This window comes from Tripterygium wilfordii, chromosome 20, assembly GCF_013401445.1.
Source record: "Tripterygium wilfordii isolate XIE 37 chromosome 20, ASM1340144v1, whole genome shotgun sequence".
In the NCBI taxonomy this organism is placed as follows: domain Eukaryota; kingdom Viridiplantae; phylum Streptophyta; class Magnoliopsida; order Celastrales; family Celastraceae; genus Tripterygium; species Tripterygium wilfordii.
In genome coordinates this window covers 4090610-4117718 of record NC_052251.1, presented here as the reverse complement: position 1 = coordinate 4117718, position 27109 = coordinate 4090610, and the positions used below count along the sequence as shown (strand labels likewise).

General features: G+C 37.3%; 2 protein-coding genes across 2 annotated transcripts; one reads left to right on the top strand and one right to left on the bottom strand.

The window, feature by feature from the left end:
• The first annotated feature begins 9919 nt into the window (after positions 1-9919).
• LOC119986882 lies at positions 9920-10800 on the top strand. The gene is made up of 2 exons (XM_038831573.1): positions 9920-10017; positions 10368-10800. Exons 1-2 carry the CDS (start codon positions 9920-9922, stop codon positions 10798-10800), a joined length of 531 nt encoding a protein of 176 aa, XP_038687501.1.
• Positions 10801-22209: 11409 nt separating this feature from the next.
• On the bottom strand, positions 22210-25635 carry LOC119987417 (homeobox protein BEL1 homolog). Its single transcript, XM_038832328.1, has 5 exons — positions 25439-25635; positions 24371-25271; positions 23588-23970; positions 23074-23134; positions 22210-22907 (listed from the first exon to the last, which is right to left on the bottom strand). The coding sequence occupies exons 2-5, from the start codon at positions 25208-25210 to the stop codon at positions 22275-22277; spliced, it is 1917 nt and encodes a 638-aa protein (XP_038688256.1). The 5' UTR covers positions 25211-25271; positions 25439-25635; the 3' UTR covers positions 22210-22274.
• Positions 25636-27109: the final 1474 nt, after the last annotated feature.

The window sequence follows — 27109 nt, the reverse complement described above, 5'->3', positions numbered from 1 at the left end:
AATTTCTTTCAAAATACCCGACCTAAACAAACCCTAAACCCCATTTTCTCTCAAATTTCCTCCCTCCCATCAATTTAAGATCATCAATCAAGGTAAGATTACTCCCTTTCAAGTTGTTTTAAGTTTGATTCCTAACTTCTCTCTCTAGCTTACACATTCTTAAATTTCTCTCTTTGTTCTAATCTTTCAAGGTTTGAACCCAAACTCAAACCCATGGGTTCCTACATCATTTGAGGCCTAAAGGAAGCTTAAATCCCTTCTCTCTACTTGTTTCTACAACCTTGGTAAGTTTCTTAAACCTAAAGGTTAGTATCTAAAGATTGGGGGATTTGGGATTCTAGGGTGTATGGGTTTTGTGGATTTGGGGGAAATTCTCTAAATTAGATGAAATTAGTGATATAATAGGTTGATTTAGACTTGTTTATGGTTGTATTGCTAGATCCTATTGTCGATTGGAGTAGTAAGCTTGAGTAGGTGAAGTTCAAGAATTTGGGAAGTTTTGGGTTAGAGAAGGTAAGGAGTTCTTGATTTATTGAATTAATTTGTATTGGATATGTGCAATTGAAGTTGTTTTTATATTGATTGGAGGATGGGTTTACCGAATAATAGGTTGGTTGAGGCCGGGAAAATTCAAGGTTGAGTATTGATTTACATAGCTAATTTTTGGAGTGCGAGGTAGGGAAATTTCACCCTTTGTTATTCTCTTTGAATATGTATTCCTATTGGGAACATTTATTTTTCCCCATTGCTCATTATGATACATTCTCGCCTTAATTGTGCCTAAGGGAGAATAACCCCACTTTGTGATTTATTTATTGTATGATTTGAATTATAATGCATACCCCACTTGTTCAATCTTCCATTGAGCATGAATTACTCTTGAACATGCATCATGTAGTAGTATATGTATATATATAGGTTGTAGGTTACCTATTGCATAACCATGTTGGACATGCATTGTAATTGCATGGAAGATGTCGGGTATGGACCCGTATATCTCCTAGTTGTGATTGATGTGAAATGTGGAATGCCGTTGGGCCGTTCAGGGTTCCCATGACTACGGGAATGCCGGTGGGCCGGATTAGGATTTCATATGTGCTCGAACACCATGTGATGATGCCCGTTGGGCTGTTCAGGGTCCCAATATGTGTAGGGATGCCGGTGGGCCAAGTTAGGATCTCATATGGTGTGGTTATCTACTTGTATTTGATGTACATGATGTTAGCTATCATATTGTTGCATTTGTGCCTTTCTTTAATATTTCAGCCTTATTTATTCAATTACTCCTTATTATTCCCTACTGGGCCTTTCGCTCACCCTTTTCTTTCTCCTATTCCCTCCTGGCAGGTGAGTCTAGTTCCGGTACCAGGGTCGCGGATCAGGAGGAGGGTGCGTGACATGGATGGACCCCTGGAGGGTGATAGGACCAAATAGTTCTAAACCTGATATATGTTATTATTTTGTCGTAATTATGTTACTTTGTCGAGACATTGTGTGATGTCCCTGTTCGATGACGGGATGGACGGTAGGGAGGGTACTCCATGTGATCGGGACTCCCGAACCGGGTTTGTGGACTTCGAGTCCTGATGATGCTTACGTTTTCAGAATTGCTATTTGTGCTGGATATTGACTATATATGTTGTTGTGTGGAGAAATTATGTGTGACTGTTATGTGGCCTGAGGCCCTGCTTAGATGTGATAATTTCTTGATGCTATGATTGCTAGGTGGCCTGATGCCCTGCTTAGAATTGAGAATTTAAATTGTGATATTCTTGTTAGATGGCCGGAGGCCCTGCCTAGGTTGCGAATATGTTTTTTTGAAATTGCTGCGTGTTACTCCAGGTTGGCATCCTCCGTATTATGGGGAGGTGCTGTCGAATTGTTCTTGGTGGTATGATGATTGAATTTATTGTAGTTCAATTTATATAGTTCCAAAAGTAGCGCATTCCGGGTCGGGGCGTTACACAAGAAACGTATCGAAAGTCGAATTGTGTTCTTGAAGTTTTAAGATAGTGGGTGGTTACAGTAACCCATTAAAAAAGCCCCAAGGATTAAATAGTAAATTCAAAATTCAAAAGTTAAAACTCCTTAGAAATTGCTCCTCTCTGAACTAATCAGAGCCGTTCGATCCAAAGTAACTTCTCGATAAGTGGCGAAAACGGCGACGCTACATTATTACATCTCCTTAAAAGATTAGTTCGAATCGAAACACGATTCAACTTCTAAATTTGCACTCTTTTCCCTGTAAATATACTGGAGAAAAACCAAAGAAACGCCACTTTCAAAACAAAAACCTCTACAGTCATGAGTTCCTCCAAGCTTCCTATTAGACCTGAATATCAGAATATAATGTCCAAACCATCAACCAAGTCAGATGAAGGACCATCTGAAGTGGCAGAGGAACTTCATCAACTGAAATTCTACCCCGACAGGTATGATCCTTACCAACATGTCTCCGATCTGCAAGACTTGGTTATCCGTTTGGATAAAGATCTCCATGAAGCAGAAAGAAGAATAATGGAACTTACCCGAGCCTACAAATTGGCAGGAAGCTCACTTTATCGACTTCGAGATATGTCAGAAAATGCTGCCATGGAAGACGATCCTCAAAAGCTACAACAAGCTTTACAAAACATCAGTCTTCTTATGAAGAATAATCTAGTTAGAATGTATTATGCCTTATGGCCAAGACCTTAAAGGCTTGAGCAATTTTAACTATTTATAAATACTATTCCATGTTTATTTAATCTCTGTTAAAGATAAAGCTCTTAGACAAACCGAGAATTTCCTCACTAGATTCCAAATACATTCAATTTCTGTCAAAGATAAAACCTTTAGATGAAGCAAAAATCTCCCGGTTAAAAGACGAAGCTTTTTAATGGAAGACGAAGCTTTTAAGGGAAGACGAAGCTTTATTAGAGGAAGACGAAGCTACTCAAAGTTTCAAAAATAATTCAACTCCAATAAATTAGCATTAATTCTGATAAATTAACCCTTGAGCAAACCAAAAGGCATTCCAACTCCTCGAAAAGAGACATGGATTGAATCCATAACTGTCCATCTTCCCACTACTTATCACAACTTCCAATAACTTCTTTCATATTCCACTTGTATAAATATGCAAAAGAAGGAATTGAGAGAAAACAACATTTTCCACAAAAAATCTCTAAGGATGGATATTCCCAACTATCCACCCGCGAAGAAATCTAGAATTGATGAAGGTTCTACTTCTAAAGAGAACGAAGACGGAAATGATCCCAGATTCAACCTCTCTCCTATAAGAGAAGAAGTATATGAAGACGATCACCAGAAAACCATCGAATCTCTAAAAGAAGCTTTGATGGAAACCAAAAGAAGACTCGAGAAAACAACCGATAAAGTTCAAGACTATAGAAGACAACTCATGGTCTCAAAGTATGTCATCCAAGGCATCCGATATATGTCATGGCATAGACAAGCAAGTAGTCATGATCCAGATAAATTGCACAAAGCGATCACTGAGATCACAGTACAACTTAAATCTGTTGTAGATGGAATAGATAATGTTCTTTATACCATGGATTAATTCCTGTTTATTTATCTTCCTTCAATTTTATTTCAAAAGGTTTCCGTGAAGTTTCACTTTATTTTCCTAAAGAAACGATTCACCACGGATATAAAAGAAGGGATATTTGAGTCATTTATTTTCAGAACTCCAAAATACGAAGAGACACCATAATCTCTAAAAACGGTCCAACCGTTTAGCTTCCCCATGTTCTTCAAAAATAACTACGTCTTTGAACGTGAATCTTTCGTCCTTAAATACTCGATAATAAGGAAAGAGAAGACATTCCTTCTTCCACCCAAAAGTCTCTCAACACTTAGTAAAATGAGTTCTTCTGATTCAAATCCTACGAAACGAGCATTGGATGAGAAAGAGAATCTCATTCCTTCAAAGAGGGCAAGGAATGGAGATCCATCGTCTTCAAAGGCAGGGACCAAAGAGCAAGGTTCCACATCTCGAATCAACGATGAACCAGACGATTCAGTCGTTGAAATATTTGTAGTGTCTGAAGAGTTGTATGAGGAAAACCCTCAAAATTCCATCGAAGGCTTAAAAGGACTCCTGGAGGAGGCCGAAAGAAATCTACAAAATGAGTACGAACGAAACCAATCTTATACAGACGTGCTTAGAGCAGCCAGAGATGCGTTGAGTAGAGTTCGTGATAACGCTTGGGGCCATTCTCGAAATCAGAATGTTTATCGATTACAAGAATCCTTGTTAGATCTTGCAGCCCATGTTGGGAATGCAATGAATATCATAAATGATGTTATTCGCACCTGGGCTCGTTAAGAGTTAGACTACTACATATTTATTTCCATGTATAAAGTATTTATGTTTTATCTTGACATAGATATTTTCATTGTTACTCTCATTGTTCTAAAATTGCAATTGCAGAAGAACTTCAATAGTCAAAGATGCAAAAACTGCAAACAGAGATGATGAGACGAAGAACTCTAAAGAAGACACAACCCCAAGCAAAATATTTTTAACTTTAAATCAAAATTAAAAATAGGGGGCAAAGTGTAGGGGTCAAAGTCAACCTCAACAAATTTTATGGGCCTCGAAGCCCAACAACATAAAAGCCCAACAGAGGCTAGGGCCCCGAAGCCCAGCAATGAAATAAAAGCTCAACAGAGGCTTGGGCCCCGAAACCCAACAATAATCAGGCCAGAGCATACAGTCCAAAAAGGACTTGGTCTTTTAAAGGCAATACAAAGCCGATACAAGTAAGGCCGAACCAATAATTAAGGGACGAAACCGAAGATAAGGCAGTTCCTCGTTAAAGGGTAACAGCCGAAACTATTGCAAACTACCGCAAACTCCCCCAAACTTCCATGAACTTCTCCAACTGCCACAACTGCTGGTAACTGCTCAAGAAAAGCATAAAAGGAGTTCATTAGGCCAAGGAAAGGGGACTTCGGTTAAAGGGGGGAAAATTCAGACTTTCTCACTCACTCTGTAATCACAAGTGATAAATAAAATGTCATATGGTTCTGCACCGTGGACCTAGGCTCGAAGCCGAACCACGTAAAATCTCTCTGTGTTGTCTTACATTTACCAACTCACTCTCAACAATTCGATTATCGATAATTTACATCAACAGATGAAAAGTTCAAAATGTGTTCAAAAGAATAGAGGAGAATCTCTAATCCAATAGAGCCCAATTTCATGGCTTCATCGAAGCTTTAGTCATATCCACTTCTTCATTTCAACACAAAATCTTCTCTCCCTTCTCTCTCTACTAAATGCGCACACACACAGAGATTCACTGAGCTACACGTATCGAAAATCGATGATTTAACTTTTTAATGGTGGAGAAACATTAGCAGTGTCCTCTCTAATAGGACTAGTATGCTAAAGGTCATTATTTTATGTAATATTCGAACTCGATTTATTTATTTGAATAAAATATATTTAGCATTTAAAATGAGAAAAGACATATTAGCATCAGTGTCTTGTATTCTATATGGTATATGAATTGGTGGATAGAGTCTAAGCTTACACACGGAAGATCAATTCATAAGTTCCTATCGAATATAAGTAAGCGATCACAGCTAAGACGAAATTGGACAGACCGTCAGCTTGGCTGTGGTATACTATTTCAGTATACCTATCTTGGTTACGGAGAGTGGCAAAACTTAAACTTACTATACCAGTACACTTGGAGTGTATTGATCACGACTACATGTGAGTAAATTTTCTTAGTTTGACAATATGGAAAATTATACACTCACACAGACGTTATAGAATTGTTTATATTTTTAATTTATTAAAGATTATTAGTACATGTGCATTTAATGTACGAGACTTTGATTTACTAAAGGGTGAGGTCTTTTTGTACAAGCCAACAAACACCAAGTGAGTTGGGTCACCGCAATAAATGTACGATGAAAAATAATTTGTTAATAAAATTCACATCCAATTATGGATTGATGATACCCTCTTGAGAATGCTTATAGGATTTGAGATTGTGTCAAAACCCTGCAGGTGGATTTTAATTAATTCGACACATTCAAATAAGTTAGGCGGTAGGCTCTAGGAAATATTTAAAGATGTCAATTAAATATTATATGTCAATGGCATATTTAATTGACGGGTATCTATAACTTAACGTGAGGAATTTTATGAACAAGTATAACCAAAGGCTCAGATTTAATTTGAGATAAAATGGGGAGTGCAATTATAATATTTTAGTGGAATATATTATAATTTATGAATTATAATTATGTCCATAGGTTTTGGCTGATAATAAAATTCATAAGAAGCCAATGTTTTATTTTTCCTAGTTGGTCCCCACTGTAGCCCAGAGGCCCAATACTAGAAGATACAGGAAAATCAAAACGGACCAGAATTAGGAGAGGGAGAGGCTTAGGGGCCGGCCCACCTAGGGAGAAAACCCTAGGTGTGGCCACCCCATAAATACACACATAGTGTGTGTTTTGTTAACACAAGTTTTGAGACACCAATTGACCTCTCAACTCTCTAATCGTTTCCACTAGTTTTGGTTTGTGTTCTTTAGGTTCTTGGAGAAAAGAGACCACCCTCTCAATCCAAGTTTGGGAATTGGTGCATACGGTGGAAGATCTGCAGGTTTGAGCTTAGTATCAAACTCGCTGACTCCATCATTCGTTCTTGATTATTAGAGATCAAATCAGAGAGATCTCAAGGTATATAATCTACTTGCAATTAATTGCTATGGTTTATGCTATGGTGATTAGTATTTGATAAGAAATTTTTGAAACTTGTCTAGCTATCGTTTATGTCTATGAGGTCCTTATACGCTTCCGCGAGTTACATGTTTCCAACAATTGGCATTAGAGGTCGGTCATAGATACGTAATCGATGCTAAACAAAATAAAAAATTTGTCAAATTTAATTTGTTAGCATAATCTATGTTTTTCGGTGTTATTGCTAACTTTTTTTTGCGGGCTGAAATTCTGGCTATCATGGTCTAGTTTTTTTTTTTTTTTTAAATTCTGGTTTTAGAATTGTTCACTCCGAATAAAGGAGTACGAATTTTTTGTAAACCGAATTTTTAGATTGTGAACTCCGGTTTGAAGGAGGCTAGGATTTTTTTTGTAAAAACAGATGAAGAAACGAAGAGACGAAGGACACCGGCAGCCTTGCTGCCATTGTCGGCTACTGCTGCCAGCACAGGCAGCAAGTGCTGGCAGTAGCTTTGGCTGCAACCAGCAGCTGTTGTCGTGCATCTGACAGCCTGTGGTCACAGCCGAAAGCTGCCGGACAGATGTGGGTGACAAGGAGCAGATCAGGCAATGGGTGCAGGGCAGTTCGGGCAGCAGTGTTTCGAGCAGTTTCCAAACAAGGATTCCTAATCGAGTGGAGATTCGGGCTTGATTGAAGACCATGATAGCGAGGACTCTTGATTGATTTGGTTTCCTATTTTAACTATGTCTCCTATTTTAATTTTATGTATGATTGTAATGCCATGCTAGATTAGGATTCCTATTTATTTATGGATGTTATCTAAACATGGAAATTAAAATATTAATCACCCGAAAATAAAATATTAAGTGGGAGAAGGGTTACACATCACCCTACGGTCTCCATCATTGGTTCAAAGGAAAATATGTAATAATAAAATTCGAAAAGTTGAGATATTAAATGTGACTACGGAATTATTTTGGGAAAATCCCTTTTTAACTTAAGATTCTTTTCGGAACCAAAGTGTGCAATTCCGACCCTTGCATTTAAGTATTCTAATTTATGATTAACAATGCAATGTCTAGAAAGTACTGTCGAGGATTGAGTTTCTTAATTGCGCGCCGTTTTTCGAAAAGCCCCCTCGTTCTTGGGAATGACCTGGTTGCTAGATTTATTAGTCGTTAAATTGAAAACCTATGGTGCTGCGATAACAGTTTCACTTCATGGAGAAAATCCGCAACGAATCTCGATTTTGGGTGGTGATACCAAAATGCGTAAATTCTGGTCAATGCATTTTTTTAAGATATCTCAATTCCAGGAGTTTTGGAATTACGGAAATATTTTTTAAGTTTGGATTATTGGTAAGAAAATTTAATAGAGATGTAATTGAAAATATGTGTTGGCTTAGACCTTCCTCCCTATCGAAAATTTTCGATAACAGATATCTCAGATTATTAATTTTCTTGATAGTCATAATGGATAGTCATTTATTATAAAATTATTTCCCCATCGGAATAAATTTTATGAAGATGGTGAGATTATGATCAAGTGATGGTTATACACTTAACTATAAATTATGAAAATATTTCCCATCGAAATCAATACCATTATTTATAGGACCAAAGCAAGTTAACTAATTAAATTTACATTTGACACGGCGTGTTGTCTAGACAATGAAATTTAATATGAACTAAATTGCATGGAATTTATTCTCCCATCGAGATAGGAAATTATATGCTAAAGTGTTTTGATTGTTAACGAATTATATGATTGATTATGGGTGCAATCGTAGATAATTCGAATCATGTATGCCATAAATTGATTTCTGAATATGTCATTTTTTAGTTTTTCAAAATGCCTTCATTCAACCCATTATTTGTTATACTGAAAGACCATAAGTTGGATGGAACAAACTATGTCATCTAGAAAAGAAATTTGGATTGTGCTCACCTATGAAGAGTACAAATTTGTGTTAACTGAAGTATGCCCTGAATTGCCTGAGGAGGGTGCCACTGATGAGATGGCTAGATGCTACATGTTAGCATCAATGTCAAACGTGTTGCAAACACAACATCAGAATATGACAAGTGCCTATGACATCATTTATAGCCTAAAGGAGATGCTTGGTGATCAAGGCAGACTGCCATGAAAACACTCCTAAACACCTAGATGAAGGAAGGAGCCAATGTAAGTGAGCACACTCTTAAGATGATGAGTCTTTTGAATGAGCTTCAAGTACTTGGTGCTGATATTGATGGTGAAAGCCAGATCGATCTGGTACTTCAATCTCTTCCTAATAGCTATGAGAATTTTTGGCTGAATTATAACATGAATAAAAGGCTTTATACCTTGTTGGAACTTCTCAATGAACGTAAAGGAGCAGAGAAACTTCAACCTAAGCAAGCTAATGTCAATCTGAATGAGAAAGGATCTTCTACTAAATCGAAAGGTAAGAAGAAGAAAAAGACTCAAAAGAAGAATAAATCAGTCGACTCTAAGGGTATTCAAGGTGGAGTGAAAAAGCCGAAAGGCAAGTGTTTTCACTGTGGCCAGAAGGGACATTGGAAAAAGCAATGTCAGGCAAGGCTAAGCAAGAATACTCAAGGTAACTTTCTTTTATTTGTTGCCGAAACACAATTAGCGGTTGTGTCTACTGGATCTTGGTGTGTGGACACTGGAGCCACTAATCATGTTTGCAATTCGTTGCAGAGGTTCCAGGAAACCAGATGACCAAATAAAGAAGAGAGTTACGTGCTTTTGGGAGATGCAACAAGACTAAGAGTAGAAGCAGTAGGTGTTTTTCATTTGAGTTTTAGTAATGATAGGACTTTAATTTTGAATGATTGTCTTTACATACCAGCGATGAGACAAAATTTACTTTCAATTCCATCTTTAGCTTTGAATGGATATTGTTTTGAGTTTGATAACTCTATTGTTATCAGGTACAATAAACGTTTTATCTGTTCTGGTACTTTGGTAGATACTCTTTACATTATAAGTCCAAATTCTGCTATATGTAATGAATTGAATAACTCAACAATTTTGTCATCTAAGAGAAAGGAACCTTCGAAACCAAATCAAACTTATCTTTGGCATCTACGCTTAGGTCGTATAAATCTAAACAAGATTACTAGACTGGTACGAGATGGACCTTTGAGTTCATTAAAAGTTGAGGAACTTTCAGTCTGTGAATCATGTTTGGAAGGTAAGATGACTAAGAGGCCATTTTCGGCCAAGGGGTATAGAGCCAAAGAATGTTTGGAGTTGGTACATTCTGATGTGTGTGGTCCAATGACTATCCAAGCAAGAGGAGGTCATGAGTACTTCGTCACTTTCATAGATGATTACTCAAGGTATGGATACATTTTTCTAATGCACCGTAAGTCTGAAACTTTTGAGATGTTCAAAAGCTATAAGGCAGTTACGGAGAAGCGTTTAGGAAAGAGTATCAAAACACTACGATCTAATCGTGGTGGCGAAAACCTCTCCGGAGAGTTTATGGAATACTTAAAGGCAGAGGGATTTCATCCTAGCTGACTGCGCCAGGCACACCACAACAAAATGGTGTGGTAGAAAGGAGGAATAAGACTCTTATGGAAATGGTAAGATCGATGATGAGTTTTTCTGAGTTGCCTAATTTCTTCTGGTGCTATGCCCTGGAAACAGCTGCCTATATTCTGAACTTAGTTCCTTCTAAGTCAGTACCAACTACTCCTACTGAATTATGGACAAGGCGAAAGCCCAGCTTGGCCTATATATGGATATTGGGTAGTCCAGCCCATGTGCTAGTAGGGAACATTGGGAAGTTGGAATCAAGAACAGAAGTATGTTTTTTCATTGGATACCCTCGAGGTACCAAAGGTGGTTTGTTTTATAGTCCTAAGGATCAGAAGGTCATTGTCAGCACCAATGTCCGATTCTTAGAAGAAGACTATATGATGAATCACAAACCCAAAAGTAAGATTGTTCTTGAGGAATTAAGAGGGGAAATACAAGGAAACCAAACAACTCAAGGAACACCAGTTGAGGAAAACGATCCAGTACCACATAAAAGTGGGAGGATTGTGGAATCCCAAACTAATTCTGTTTAGAGGGATGATCAGGACATGTTGGGGAATCAACCAGATCAGCGTGAAGGTCCTGATACAAATTGAACAGAATCATCACACCAAAATACTCCAAACGAACAAACAGGGCTTCGTCGTAGTGGGAGGGTAACTAGATTACCTAGTCGATATGCTCAATTGGGTGAAGTATATGAAATGATCCCAACTGAACAAGATACTGATCCTAGTAACTACAAAGAAGCTCTCCAAGATAAAGATGCAATATCTTGGAAGAAAACTATGAAATCTGAGATGGAGTCCATATACTCAAATTAGGTATGGGAACTTGTAGAACCACCGAATGGTGTAAAACCCATTGGTTGCAAGTGGATCTACAAGAGAAAGAAGGGGGTCGATGGGAAGGTTGAAACCTTCAAAGTTAGGCTTGTTGCGAAAGGGTACACTCAGAAAGAAGGGATCAATTATGAGGAAACATTTTTGTCGGTAGCCATGCTTAAATCTATCCGGATACTTTTATCCATTACAGCATATTATGATTATGGAATATGGCAAATGGATGTCAAGACAGCTTTCCTAAATGGAAGTCTTGACGAAAGCATCTATATGGTGCAACCAAATGGATTTGTAGCCAGAAACCAAGAGCACCTTTTGTGCAAGCTTAAGAGATCCATTTATGGACTCAAACAGGCATCTAGATCTTGGAATATAAGATTTGACCAAGCCGACTGTGTCTTGCATTGTAAGGCATGGGTTGGGCCTATCTTGGTACACAATAGGAGCTTTCCAACTTTATTGGACCTCTACGTTTTCATTCAAGGCTCAAATATTATATTGGTCCTTGGTCCATTTTTTACTTTAATTTCGATTATGTAAAATATTTATTTTACAATCTAAACCGAAATTCTGAGACTTATTATTTAATATAAATACACTTACAAGAATTTTGTATATCTTAACAAAAGTAATTTTATCTTGAGGTTATCTTTGGAAAACCAAAACCCAATAAAATTATATCATTTTTTTGTTATACAAACTCTATTCTTGTAATATCCCAATGACCATTGTGATATGGTGAAATTTGCCGATCTTCCTTTAATAGGATGAGAGACCAAGATGAGGCTACCCGGGGGACTCCGCAGGAAATACAAATCTAGGCTCCCGAAATATTATTCTTTGTCGCCAGGCCCTATGACTAGGAATAATATTTCAATCCAATGTTCGTTTGACACCACCTAAACTATGGATGAACTCCCAGAGATGTACGATTCGTACATCGAGACTTTCCCTTATTAGAAACCTGTCCTCAACCTGTGAGATGTGTACGAATATATCCTCCATGCAACACCCGGTAAGTTGGAGTGAGAGTTTATGTACTATCAAACACTCCAAATTCCATATTTCCCTTGAGATCTCGGTTCCCTTGTATCTATCCACTAAGCGTATTAGATTGACCCGTCGATCAATCTAAATACTAACGCTTGATCCATAAGGGTCACTCTGCGGAGTTTTTGGGTAGATTAATTTGAACCTCTCAGGTGGGTGCTTACACTTTTGTATCTCGAAAGTACATGAATGACTATGTTGTGGGTATGCTCCCACACCCTAGTGGCATACATCCAATCCATCGAGTATATTGACAATAGTGTGTGTCTCACTCATTGATGAATCAAAACACACATGCTATAAGTATGAAAGTATTGACCTACTCAAGCTTAATAGATATCGTACTCTCACAGCTATAGGATGAACAACTTATTGATATTACTTTCTGGTTGTTCTTTCCTATGTAAGTCTGTCAATGTATGTTTTCTTACATACACTAGTACACCAATCCGAGACTCCTCTCAAGTGGTCAAGACAAACCACTCCCCTATTTGGAGATGTCCATGCACTACAACCAATATCAACAAAGTGTCTAGCTTTGTTAATCTGGTTGTGACTAATTTTTTAGTGAATCTTGTGTCTATCTATACTCACACATAAAGTGTATCTGAGTATCCAAGTTACTATAAATAACATCCCTAGACGTTGATGGAACATTCATACATAAATGAAAAGACAGCTAATACACATAATGCAATATTAAATATTTATCAATAAATCTCATAATTGTCATACATGGTATGTTTTTAGGATATAATCCCAACAAATTCATCGTCCAATACAACTTAGCAATCAAGAAAACATCCTCTCTCCTCAATGAACTCTGAAATGCTTTAACCAATGCTTCCCCAACTTCAATATCATTTCCATATAGATGTGCACTATATACCAATTAAGTTACATTGGTCATTGGGATCAAAAGTTTTCCTTACCAACAAAGAGGTTCCAGAATCAGTAACTGTAGAACACTTACCAACACAAAATTCAATTATTTCACCATCAATTAGAACATCAAACTTGGCTACCAAAAATGTGATGTTAGGCTCTCTCGTGGCCTCAATGAAGTCCTGATATTTGACAACAAGATTATCAACTTTGACATGATCATTGCTAAAGAAACATAAAATTTCCCCAAGTAAATAATTGATTTCAGTAGATTTCCTATTGGATTTGTACGAACTTGATTCACCAGATCTATACTTTGAGTATAAATAGCGAGCAATTGAGAAATAACACATTGATGAGGGAACCCACATATAATATAAATACTTAACAAGACGCTTCCATCTTTCCTTAATGCTGTATTCAATAAGATTCCCTTCAGATTTCAAAAGTGCAACAACAAGGAACCCTTCCTTAACATGAATTGAATTCAACCACTCAACAAGACATTAAATGGACCTAAGATTTTCACCATTGTCTTGCAACACAAATTTCATGTACCTTTTGAGTCCTTTAACTCTTACCCAAGTAGGAAAATTCTCTAACGAGGCTCCTTTTCACCCGTGCATCTAAACTATTTTTCTTGACTTCCAATTCATTGTCTAATCCTCCATTGATAGAGCATCACCATGAATTTGGATAGTTAAATCTATCATATTTTCATACTGATTTGATATCTTATTACAGTTTGTACAAGTCACCTGAGATTGCAAGTGCCCACCAGGATAAAAAGTAAGGAGTAAAATTATCTTTCCTTCTCTTGTTGCAAAGAGTTTTTAACAAAGATTACATAAGATTCCACACTTGGTTGAGGAATTTCATCAAACACCCTGTGTACATCTCCTATGAGTGGTTTTGGATTGAACTTCTCATCTGCCTTTGATCTTTGTATTTCAAGAGTGTTTGAGGAATCTTCGCTAGATCTTGAAGAAATTGAAGACTTCTCTACAGATTTAGAGATATCAATTACTTTGAACTCCATCAATTTCTCAATCGATTTGAAATTGTCACTGGCAGATCGCAGATGTGGTCTAAATGATTTTCGTTTTTCAGATCGTTCATCCTTCTCAAGATCATCCACTTCAATCTCTCCTCCTTTGACAATACCAGTGGTAGATAGCTTAGCATCTATCCACGAGTCAATCAAGGTTGGTAATTTTGCAAACTCACTATGAACATATGTTCGGAAATTTTCCAAAGTTATAGCAATCTTTTCAAGCTTTTCTTCAAGGATGGACATGCGATTCTCAAGAATGGATGTTGGAGGTCCCATGGCAGCAAAGTGATGAACAAGTGTGGTGGTGTGATATGCATAGGAAGGGAACAGTAGGTTCCAATCAGAATCAAGATCAATTGAACCTTCTTTTAAATCTTAACCTATCACAGGTGAAGGGAGCATTAAGGATCAATGGCTTCGATACCAATTGATAGAACCCCCTTTCAAACCTAAACCCAGCAAGATACATGAATAGAGAAGAACAAGATTACAGGGGAAGGTACAGAGAGAATACACGAAAGAAACACTTCATTCTATTCATTTCATAACTGACTCTGTCAGAATACGTTTGCAAACTAATATACCAAAATAAAAGTACATATGGAAGCCTAACATTGGGTTCGCATCAATGTTGGACAATGAATCGTATTGACCTCCTCCCTCTCTCGTTTCCATTGTCATTGTCTCTGTCAACCTTAGTTTTTTTTCTCTTATAGTGTGCATAATTGCTTGTGTGTAGATTGGGGTAACATTCTATCATACTGTACACTTATATATATATATTTCTATGCCCTCAAAACCTTAAAAAGAATGAAAAAGAAAACTCTAGGTGCTCATAAGATGATAATGAGTTATTCTTGAATTTTAAAAAAAAGAAAAGGAAACAGTTAGGTGGATGGATAAGACTGTGTTCTTAGGCGCACATTGTATTAGATACTATCTTGTTCTCTGAAGTTCTTCATACAAGAAACCAAAAGGAGAAGGAAACAAAGACGAGAATCCACACGACACAAGCCAATCGAAACCCCAGGAGCCGCTATCTCGCCTATCTCTTGAATTCTTTCACACTCTCTCAAGTGTTTTACCCTTGTGTAGTGTTCTCTCTCTTCCTCTCACTATAGGCGGCGCTCCAAGGATACTGCCGAAGCAACACTCCCAACAAAGAAACCTAAAGTTCTATTTAAATGACTTTCCTTACTATAGATCTACGACATCTATCGGGATGGCTCCTCGAGCTTTTCAAACAGATTGCTCTCTATCAAGATTTTAAGCATCCTATTCAGACAACCCCATTTGTTGTCCAAACATCTCCCCTAAAAATGAGCCATGAGCCAATATCTCTACAAATCTCCACCTTGACGAACACCGAGCAAGGAAACAACTTCACCCACTCCAAGCAAACTCCACCAAGCAAGAACGGGACAAACCAACCAATAAAAATACCGACGAACAAGCAATCTAGATGCCAAAAAGCAATGCTCATCTTGAGCCAACACAAATCTCCTTCTTGGCGAAAGAAAATGAGCCAACACCCAAGTGTGTTCCAAACAAACTCCACCAAACGTGAACAAGTCAATGTCGATGTCATCAAGCAAGAATCATCTCAAACCAAACAATCAAGCAATCAAACAAACCCTGTTGTCTTCAATCGACACCACGTTGTCCAAGTAAAAATAAGTCCAAGTTGATTATATCCCTAGCATATTGGATATTGTCCCAAACAAGCAACACCAAAACAAGCAAACAACTAGGTGGTCATCAACATACGAGTATGGTGAACTCTCGTAAAAATTTTCAACCGACCCATGTAATCATGATTAGGAAATCTCAAATAGCTTATTATAATATGAAGGAATTAGGAGAACAATATAGAATCACTCTCCGATCGAGTATGGTGAACTCTCGTAAAAATTTTCAACCGACCCATGTAATCATGATTAGGAAATCTCAAATAGCTTATTATAATATGAAGGAATTAGGAGAACAATATAGAATCACTCTCCGATTACAATCATGAATCACTACTGAAGTAACCGGCATGAAAAATAATGAAGTCGCCACCAATTGATTTTTAGGAAGCAATTGGACATCCGTTCTGGTCTACGAGAAAAATGGGCATGGGGAAGGTGTTAGGCACCTGATGAATGTTTTCCTGAAAACGGTTACCTTTGAATGTTTTCCTATTTGACTCTAATTTGTTTTTGAAAATCTCATTGCGAATGTGATGAAAAATCTACTTGGAGTGGTTTAAAGAAAAAAGGTGCACGGGATCATTGCGGCCATTCCCGGCTTGGCCAAAGATTAAAAAATTCCACTTGCAGTGGATTTGGATGATTTGAAGAGAGGGTGCACGAGATCACTGCGACCATTCCCGGATTGGCCAAAGATTACATAAAATCCCACTTGGAGTGGGTTTGGTAATTTGAAAAAGGGTGTGCACGGGATCATTGGAGCCATTCTTGGCTTGGCCAAGGATGAATAAAAATTCCACTTGGAGTGGATTTTGTAATTTGAAAAAAGGGTGTGCACTGGAACATTGGGGTCATTCCTGGCTTGGCCAAAGATGAATAAAAATTCCACTTGGAGTGGATTTGGATGATTTAAAAAAAGGTGTGCACGGGATCATTGGGGCCATTCCCGGCTTGGCCAAAGCTGTTTGTTTTGCTTAGTCTGGATGAAAAATGCGACTTTGAGTGGGTTTCGATATTTTGGAAAAGAGACTTTTCGGGGACTTGGTTGATGTACCAAAAGGGCCCACAATCAAGGAAAAATGTTCAATTTAAGCCTTACTCACAATTATATTCTTCATGAGAAAAGAAAGAATCCATTTAAGGCTCATTGAATGGGCCAAATATCTGTAAACCCACCTTTGAGTCCTTAAATAAATTCTCCTAATCCCTAAAAACATATTTGCTTTCCGGGTCCACGAAATCCAAATGTTTTGTATGAATGCCAATGGAACCCTAATATCTTGAAAGCTCCTCAGTAATTTAGTCTTGGTGTATTTATTAAAGTAAGACGGCTTGGATTAATTCTAATGACTAACGCGTCGCATTCATTTTCATTGCATTCAAACAATCCTAGCATACATCTAAGCATCATGGCATAGTGTGAAAAATCAAAGTCCTAAGCATGCATTCTAATGCAATCATCATTCACAAAATCAATTCCTAAGTTTCTATATGCTTCTAGCACCCTACAATATCATGTATGTATTTCTATTTTACATCCACTATTTTTCTATCCTATTACAAGGTTTACACTTTACAATTATGTACAAAAGACAAATATAAAATGAGAAATACAAATATTATACAACAATTGGAATATTGCCCATGGGGCCCATTACTCAAATCCGGTCCAAATCTTCTAAGTATGTCCTCCGGCCCAAATGGTCCCAAGCCCAACAAGCAAACACAAAATCGGTCAAAGAGGTATTCAAATATAACATCAAATTTAAATCAAATTAAGTACACATATCCATATGCATCATAAACAGATATACAAACACATATATAAACTGGCATACATATACAAGCTCATATACAGATACACACGCAAACCCACTACATATATACACACATACACACACTGTACATATATATACACACACACCTATAGACATATATATTCGGGCCCTCAATACATATAAACATACATACAAATCCTAAACCTTGCGCACATATATACTGTATATATACTACAAGCACACACAAACTTGCAAACTGTGTACAATATATACGAATACATATACTGTATTATATACACACGCACACCATATATATACACACACAGAAGCACTTGAAGCATGATTCATCAAGGATTTAAACCCAGAAAGTCAATATAAATATGAACATAACCTCAATCTTTAATAGCACAATCATCCATCATTATCAGCATAATTTTATCTAAACCAGGTTTCAAGATCTAGCATCACACACCAGCCATCACACCGGGCATCAACACAATACATCATAACCAGACATGAAAAATCAACATGAACATGGTATATTCACTAGATACATACAGCATATAGCACAGTACATTGACCTGATTATGAGTAACCAAACATCAACCCAGCGTATCCAATCCAAACATCAACCAGGGAGTATATGCTACTGCCTTCTCAGGAGTATAACCAGATAATGCCATGATAGAAACAGAAAAATAGACCTAGAGAGATGCCGAGAAGAAATAAAACCAGAATAATGACAGAAATGTGTGCCGATTATTGTTCTCTTAGATGTGGAATCCAACAGGTGCAAAACCAGAGATCAAGATAACAAAAACAAGAAAGTGGAATCAGATTCGAATCAAAACATTAGTGAATCGCTACCTTCTCAAAGAAATGGAAATGGGAAGATGAAACCCCTTTCTCTTTTTCCTCTCTTCTCTTTTCTGTCCCCGCCGCCCCTTTTGTCTTCTTTTTTCTTTCACGATTTTCTCTGTTTTCGACGATTTCTTCTTGCTCTCCTCTCCTCTCCCGTTTTCCTTCTCTCTCTTTTTCTTCTTTTTTTTTTCTCCTTTTTGTGTTGTGCGGCTGCCTCTTTCCTCTCCCTTTTTTTCTTTTTCAAAACTGTATGGTGTGCTCTTTATATTGTGCAACCTCTCCCCACTAAAACCCTAGCTCTTTCAATTTTCCCCTTTTGCCCCTACATTTTCTTTCCTTTTAACCAAGATGACTATTCTTTTTGGTCTTTTCCACTTTCTAATTTTCCATTTTATTTATTTATTTTTTATTCTCTAAATATTTTCTAGGGTTTTGTTTTTAGTAATTGGGCCAAAACTTAGGAATTGGGCCATAAATTTTGAGTTTATAAATCCACGAGCTTTTAAGTAAAAATGAGTTAGGATTTCATTTTTCCTCCTTTAATTTTTATTTTGGATTTCATATTTTTATTTTTCTTTTATTAATATTTTTGGTCGGAGGAAAATCGGTTACTATAACTACTCTTACAAGTCTCTCTAAAATTTGAATACTGAAAAGATACCTTCGTAAGGGGAATGCTAGTTTAAATAGAATTCTAAATGCATAGAATGTAATTAATACTCAATGGTAGCCCTTAAATTCTCCATCACCATAGCTGTTGGAATCAAGTCCTTTGCATAATTAGCTCCTCGCAATCAATGCTGCCTTGATCAAGCCTCTGGTGCCTCCATATCAAGATTGAGTTCACACTGCACTTTCCATACAGCTAATGCAACCAGGATACTGAGTTGGGTCTGATCTTTCATGGGCCCCTTATAATCTCCAAAGGTCCACGCTTCATGGGGAGGAGATCGGAATGCTCTAAGCTAGGCCCAATTATAGAAGCTACCTCCTTGGAATGATCTCTTGCACCAATTCTATCCCTTATTAGAAATTTTGACTCTGTCGAATGTAAGGTATAGTACTGTTCAAGAAGAACATGGTGCAACCTAGCCATCTCATTGGCATTCTCCCAAGAATCTTTTGATTGTGGCTTACCGGCCCATCTGACAAGGAATTTGTGATAGCCTCCCCGACGTGTGGAGATGAATTGGTAGTCTAGAATGTATGATATACGTTCCTTATTGTCCTACACTGGCCGGGGCAAATTTTTTTAGGGTGCCTTCATCATTGTGGGTTCTCTTCCAACTGTTCATTATATTGAAATAGATCAGTTACATTAAATACAAGATGAAGTCGTAATTTAGATGGTAGCAGAAGCCGGTATGCATTCGCGTCAATTTTTTTGAGTACACGAAATGGTCTTATTTGCCTGTCATGCAACTTGTGTTATGTACCTAGAGGAAACCGTTCAGCTCGCAACCTCACTAACACCATATCACTTACAAAAAAAAAGGTTTCTTTACATCGATGTTGATTAGCGTTACTACGATATAGGTCATTATGTTTGCTTCTGAGCTTTCTGGTGAATATTCTGGAGATAGTTAGCCATGTTATTAGCGTTGGTGCAACAATGGTGTGGTGGTGACATTGGTAATAAATCAACTGGTGTTTCGGGTTGTCAACCCAACACTATTTCAAATGGACTGCGCCCTGTAGTTCGATTCACAGAAGAATTGAACGCAAATTCTGCATGCGGTAGTATCTGGTCCCATGTGGTGGAATGATCTTTAACCAATCAGTGAAGCAAATTCCCTAGACTTCTATTAGTGACTTTGGTACGATCGTATGTTTGTGGATGAAATGTTGTTGAGTATTGAAGCTTTGTATCTTGCTTTGCCCACAAGGATTTCCAGAAGTGGCTTAAAAAGTTAGGATCACAGTCAAAAGCGAGTGATTTAGGCACTCCATGGATCTGCACAATCTCAGTTCAACGTCACTTGGGAGAAAATGGTTCCTTGCCATATTGTCTTGCCAACAGTGAGTATCAAGATCAATAAAAGATGACACTAGGGCCACTGCTTTGTTGTTTGTGACAATGATGGGCTTGAAGGAAATTGATCTTGGGAGCCAAGGATCCATTCCACATCTAATTTGGTTGCCCATATCTACTTTTTATATGAGATCGCGAGCTAATGCCAACTTGGATTCCCATATACTACGCCAGACGTAAGAAGGATTGAACCCTAATGAAGAATTTATGAAATTGTCATTTCAAAAATATCGTGTATGATAAATTCTAGAGAACAAAGAGTCATAATTTGTCATTAACCTCCGACTTTGTTGAAAGACTCCCAAGTCTTTGAAACCAAGTCCACATTCTTCTTTGCAAACACATAATCTCTTCCAAGACAATCCAATGGATTCATCGCTTATTATTATGCCCCTACCGAAGTCTCACTAGTAGAGATGACAACTCATTACAGATTGATAGCGGAAACTTAAAGCAAGACATAGTATAAGTTGAGATTGTCTGAGCCACCGCCCGTCTTCACCATCTCATGATAAAAGTTTCTCCTTCGACCCCTTGATCTTAGTTAATATGCGAGCAAGGGCCGAGCCAAAAATTGGTGATGGGGTGGGTTGATACATTTTGATCTTAGGACTATTTACAACAATACAACTTATTATAAATACTTTAGTTTTATTAATAATATAAGCAAGGCAACAACACAACTATGTGTAGAAACAAGGCTACCACTATCACAAAGCCAACAATCTCAAAAATTGGGTAGGGGGCTACAGTCTAGTGTAGACCCCCTCCCTCCGCCCCTGGATGTGAGTACGAAGCATCCTTAAAATCTCCCATTTTGATCAACCAATTAAAGAAGGGAGGCGCAAATACTTCTCGTAATTAACAATGTTAGAGGATCCCAGTGATAATCATTCTAAAAATATCTTAATAGTGTGTGGCACTCATTTGTTGGGTGTGATTTTCAATGGGCATCTTGTTATGATGTTATCACACCCAATGAATGAGTATCACACACTGCTGAGATACTTTTAAAATGATTATTACTAAGATGTTTATCATTTTTGTCTCGTGACTTACAGGTAGCCAAATCTTCTTGCATATGATGTGCATGTTATGGAGCAAATTACTCTAAGTAGGGCACATTTGACATTTTTAATCTTTTTGAAAGACCCCATAAAGAGAATGAAAAATTAGTTTTGCATCACATCATATCATCATATGCATGACGTGTGAAAAACCCAAAGTTGACAAAAACCATAAAGCAAAGCATGCAACTCTCACTCTCTCTCTCTCTTATGCCCTATGAAAATATCATTACATCTTCAATGAATATGAATTATTTTTAGGAACCGCAAGACAAAAAAAATAACTAAGGACGTCTTGTTTATAATTCCGTGCGAGTGTTGTCTTAATCCACTATATAACCAAGGACGATCCCAACCAATTTGTGATTGCTATACTAATTTTATCTTTTATTAAATATCATTAAAGACAATCTAGATAAGAAATAATCTCTACCAAATAAAAAAAAAACTTGACAATTTTCTAATAAGAACCACATATACTTAATCACTTCATATATATATATATATGTATGTATGTATATCACTACCCTCTATTTCTCATGCCCTTGAAATATAGATATTACCCAAAAGAGAAGGAAATTAATCTCTCTGTGTATAAAATACCTTAGCAATATCAATCACTAATTGATCAATCAAAATCAATCTAACATTATAAAATTTTTATGCATTTTATGTATGGAGAGTATCAATAACCCTCTCTCTCACTATGTGCCTAAATTTAGGTAGTATTTATATATGCAATCCTAATTAACCTGTTAAATCATGAAGCAGCTGTGCCCCCATCAAGTTTCTATAAGGCAAATTCTGTCCTTCACCATCTAAAAGAGAGTACTGAACCTGTTGACAATCGTCATTGTGCTCTCTTGAGTAGAAGAGTGAACTTTGCGAAGCCGGTGGAAACGCTAAGCTTACTTCACCACCACCACCACCACCACCACCACCACTCCCACCTTGTTGTTGCAACCCTAACGTCAGCGACACGCCACCGTTGAAATTCTGATTAGCACTGGAGACCCCTGGAGGGTTGTGGTGGTGGTTGTATGATGAGAAGTCCAATTCCATGGCAGCAGCACCAAAAGAAGACCCAAAATTAGTGCGGTGGTGGTGAACTTTTGGGTCACGGTGATTGATTATGGAGGAGAGGCTATGATCTGGGTCTATTCGGAGGAGCTGGTCCGGTATCAGTTTTCGATCCGTGGATGGATTTGGATTTGGATTCGGATTAGGCCGGCCAATATTGTCGTCAAGAATATTATGATCAGTGACCCCATCTGGAGAATCCATGTTGTTGTTTTTTTGCTCTTTGATTTCTTCCAAGTACATTTCTTCCACCATTGGTTTCCACAGCCTCACTCTTGCATTAATAAACCAATTAGATACCTATTCAAACACATAGACAAACGCAAAACACACATTAGAAAACACTTTAAATCATTATATGATATAATAAAATTGGAGATAAACCCCATTAATTGTTTATAGAATACTTGGATTAATTCCAAAAAATATGAATATGTATCAAAGTTTGAGAGAGATGTGGACTGACCTGGCTTCTTGAGAGACCAGTTTGGCGAGCTAAGATGTGTTTATCGACATCACAAGGGTACCTACAGAAAAAAGTTTCAATTTTTTCTTTTACCAAAAAAAATGTTGTGATATATATATATACACATGTGGGTCCTATATATCCAACAGAGAATCAAATCCAAAGAAAAAATAAAAAAGACATGACCAAAACCCAAAACAAACACAGATTGATTGAAAACAATATGACAAAAACTCGAAAAGTGGAATCTGAATGCTTGTGTATACATACTAACAAAAAAAATATATAAAACCCATCGTCAAGTAATCTCTTTATAGCTAGGCATGCCAAGTTACAGTACTGGAGCGACTTCTACCACACAAGTCTTGTTTTGTTTTCTTCTTTATCTGTGGAGGGAACATGGATTCCTTCACTAAAACTACCTTTGTAGTATAGTTAAATATATAAAGACTAAGAATCTCTGTCCAAAACTGAAAATAGCTAGAGAGGAAGAAGAGATAAAGAGAGTTATTACGGATGGAGGAAATGCTCGAACAACCAAGCACGAAGAACAGAAACAGATCTCTCCGGTAAACCTTTTTGTGGTCTCCATGGATGAGTCTCCATCGTATTCATAAGTTGAAAGGCCCTCTGTTGTCTCAAAGATTGATCAAGGATTCTAAGCCCCGGCGTTTCGCCTCTAGTTGTGCCCGGCACCACAGGATCTCTCTCTCCCATGGCCTTCTTTGTGGCCTGAATCTGACTGATGATTCCATCTCTCAAACACCTAAAGTGCCTTGACATTGCCTTTGCAGCTAGGCTTGAATAACCACTTGCTGCTCCATGACCTGCCACAGCTTCAAAGAATGACACCACTGCCTTCATTTGGTTACAGTAGTGCCTGTATCTTCTGTCTACCTAAACAATGAAGAGAGAACTTGAAAATTAAGTTACAACATCGAATAGATATATATGTGTGTGTATATATATATATATATAGTTAAATAAGGTGAGGGAAAAGAAGATACCATGAAAAGATAAATAAATTAAAAGGAATAACAGGTTTCTGATGATAGTAAATGGAGAAAAGATGAAATTGGCACTATGTGAGAAGCATTAATAATGGGGAGGCCCCAAGTCGCCAAATTAGTTCAAGAAACAAAGTTTGGGAGACACCTCCTCATGCTAATAATCAACCCCCCTATAATCATAAGTTTCAAACTTATTTTCACAAAATCACATCAAGAACGTTTTTAATTATGTTGAAAGAAAAGAAAACAAGGGTGGGTAAAAAAAATTGCTTAGAAATACTTACTACCTCTTCAAGCATTGAAAACAACTTTGTCTTCCTCTTTTGCAACTCCATGAAATCAAGGGAATGAAGAGATTGTTTTCTGGAAGAACTACTAGCATCCTCATCTTCATACTGTTTTGGCTTGTGAGGCTTTTGCTTGAAGACATCAGTTTGTTTTGTTCCAACACTACAAAATTCAATCAGAAGTTCCTGAGCAGGACCCAAGTACTTTGAGTTCCTTAGATGGAACTGCATCATCTGTTCTTGCTGATCATGATGCTGATTAGTACTTTGCTGTCTGAGTTCAAAAGACTGTAAGCCTAATCTGGAAGGATTGGTTGAAGATAGAGAGAGTGACAGACCTTGACTTGGTCTTTCATTCCCTTCACAAGGAAACACACACCTCAAAGAAGAATCATCAGCAATCAATCTACTGTCTTGCCATGGATGATGAGTTGATTGATGATGATGATGCTGAGTTCCAGCAACTAACAGATTCTGATGATCACTACTTGTCTCTAAAATCCCAGTTGGGAATAAATCAGGTTTATTGAACTCATGATGCTGTTGATAGAAATCAGTGATGGAATCATTGATAGTCTTTGAAGATGAAGGACCTGCAGCTGCTTCTGGTGGTGGTGATGGGTTGTTGCCAGTTTTGCCAAAGAAGCCTTTCCACATAACAGAGTTACTGTCACTTTGTTGATGCAGATTCTTACTAAACCCAATCATCTCCATCCCTGTTGTCAAGTGAAACATATCTGGGTTCGATTCAAATCCTTGGATCTGATCCACTAGATGGCTGTGAATTTCTGGATTGCTTGATGAAACATCTGAGTAACAAAACCCTCTTGATGAAGCCATGTAATTTCTCGATCTCTCTTCTCCTCTATATATGCTTCTCTTGATGCTGGTTCTGTAATCCCTGCAAAATTGTGAAGAATCACTGGAACATGAGAACCAAATTACAACACCGACAATAAAACAAACAGCTGGAGATCATAAACCAAGATTGAAACTTTTATAAACCCTTTTGATCAATCTCCAATATTCGTGGGAGACTGTGAAAGGAATACTGAAAAGAAGGCTTACCAATTCCAGGGGTGGTTGATGGAGAGAGAAAGATGAAGAAGAAATGGAGACCTCCTTTTCTTAGGTATCTTCTCTTAATAAGCAAACATGGTGTACCATATCAACACAAGAAGTGGGAAGGGAAGAGAAAGATATATATTATCGTCTCAGAAATATAGATCAGATACTGGAGCCAAGATCATCATTTCATACTTCTCTCTCTTTCTGTGTGTGTTCTCTCTCTCTAGTTCTCAAGTGGGTCGATACACCATGATATAAATACATCCAAAATAGACTTCCTAGGAAGAAAACCAGGTCAACCACCCTCAATTATTTCATGCCCAACAATTAAAAAATGAATTTATTAGCATAATTTAATTAATTAATTAAACAATAGAGTCTGCTTGCTTCTGCTTCACAAAGTAGTACTAGTTGGCTTACAGTCACAGAAGCAGCAGGAGCAACAGAACAGAAAGTAATGATGGTCCCCCGCCTGCTAAACAAACTGCAAGCCGCCAGATGACTTGTTTGTTGGTGTGCTTTTACTCCTTTTTAGTTCAATGGATTTTTTTCTTTCAAAACCCACCAATAGCATCATCAGCTGCAGATAATCCACATGCGCACCAACCGAAAAGAATTTGCTGAAATGATTTCAACAATTTCACATTATCTGCACCATCCAATGTATTGGGTATGGTATTGTATTGGATGGTAAAGATTTGATGGAATTGAGTGGACTAATTCTAGCCTCCTCTATTCCCACACCAATTATGCGTACTAATTTTACGCACTCGAAATTTAATGATAAGAATAAATCATAATAAAAGTGGAGGTCAAATATTTATTGTGGGACCCATCGTATCTATAATTGAAAAATAAATACGTAAAGTTGATGCGCATAATTAATAGGCATGTGAGAATTATCAGACTACCCAACTCAATTTTAAATTTAAAAAGAAACAGAGAATAGGAGAATTCTTTTTCTGCCCCCATTTTTAATGAGCTTCATTCTTTTTCCCAATAATTTTTTTTTTAATTATCAAAGTTTTAGTTATAATCGTTAAATGTATATCCAAAGTTAAAACTTTGGGATAGTTGGGAAAATGAATTTTTTTCTTATTTTAAAATATAGGTAACAAGATAGGAAAACCAAATATCTTTTCCATTACGAAAATAAAATGTAACCCATCAATTTGGTAACCTATGGAAGCTCAATAGGTTTATTCCACTCTTTTATCTCAGAATTCATTGTCCAAAATTTTTTGTTTTAATATAGATTCCATTGTTTTATTAAAGCACGGTCTAGAATTCATTGTTTTTGAAAAAAACAATGGAATTGAAATTTCATTAAAAACAACGAAATTAAGATCTATCCGATAAAATTCATCCATAATGGATCTTGTTAGAAAGAGTTTTATGCGTTGATTCCGAATAAAACATTTTGCTTAAGAGACTTGGATTCCCATGACCTACAATTATATAGGTTATCTAGAACTACTGTTTCAATTATTCCTTAGGGATCCGGGAAAAAAAATTGCTTTGCCACTCCAATACACGCGCCAAGAGAGAGCGTAGGCCAACGGAGCCTTAAATTTTTGTCCGTTAAAAGCACGTGGTCCTCACACCAAAGCTTTCTACGCCGCTTGCCAACATTTATCCTCTCTCATACCCTACCCTCTGCTGACGTCACCA

Coding starts and splice junctions, on each gene's coding strand:
- LOC119986882 (XM_038831573.1), top strand. CDS start 9,920: ATGACTAAGAGGCCATTTTCGGCCAAGGGGTATAGAGCCAAAGAATGT. Junction 10,018..10,367: donor CCAATGACTATCCAAGCAAG/AGGAGGTCATGA, acceptor GTGCTATGCCCT/GGAAACAGCTGCCTATATTC.
- LOC119987417 (XM_038832328.1), bottom strand. CDS start 25,210: ATGGCTTCATCAAGAGGGTTTTGTTACTCAGATGTTTCATCAAGCAAT. Junction 23,135..23,587: donor TTCGAGCATTTCCTCCATCC/GTAATAACTCTC, acceptor TTTTTTCTGTAG/GTACCCTTGTGATGTCGATA. Junction 22,908..23,073: donor CTGGTCTCTCAAGAAGCCAG/GTCAGTCCACAT, acceptor GTGTTTGAATAG/GTATCTAATTGGTTTATTAA.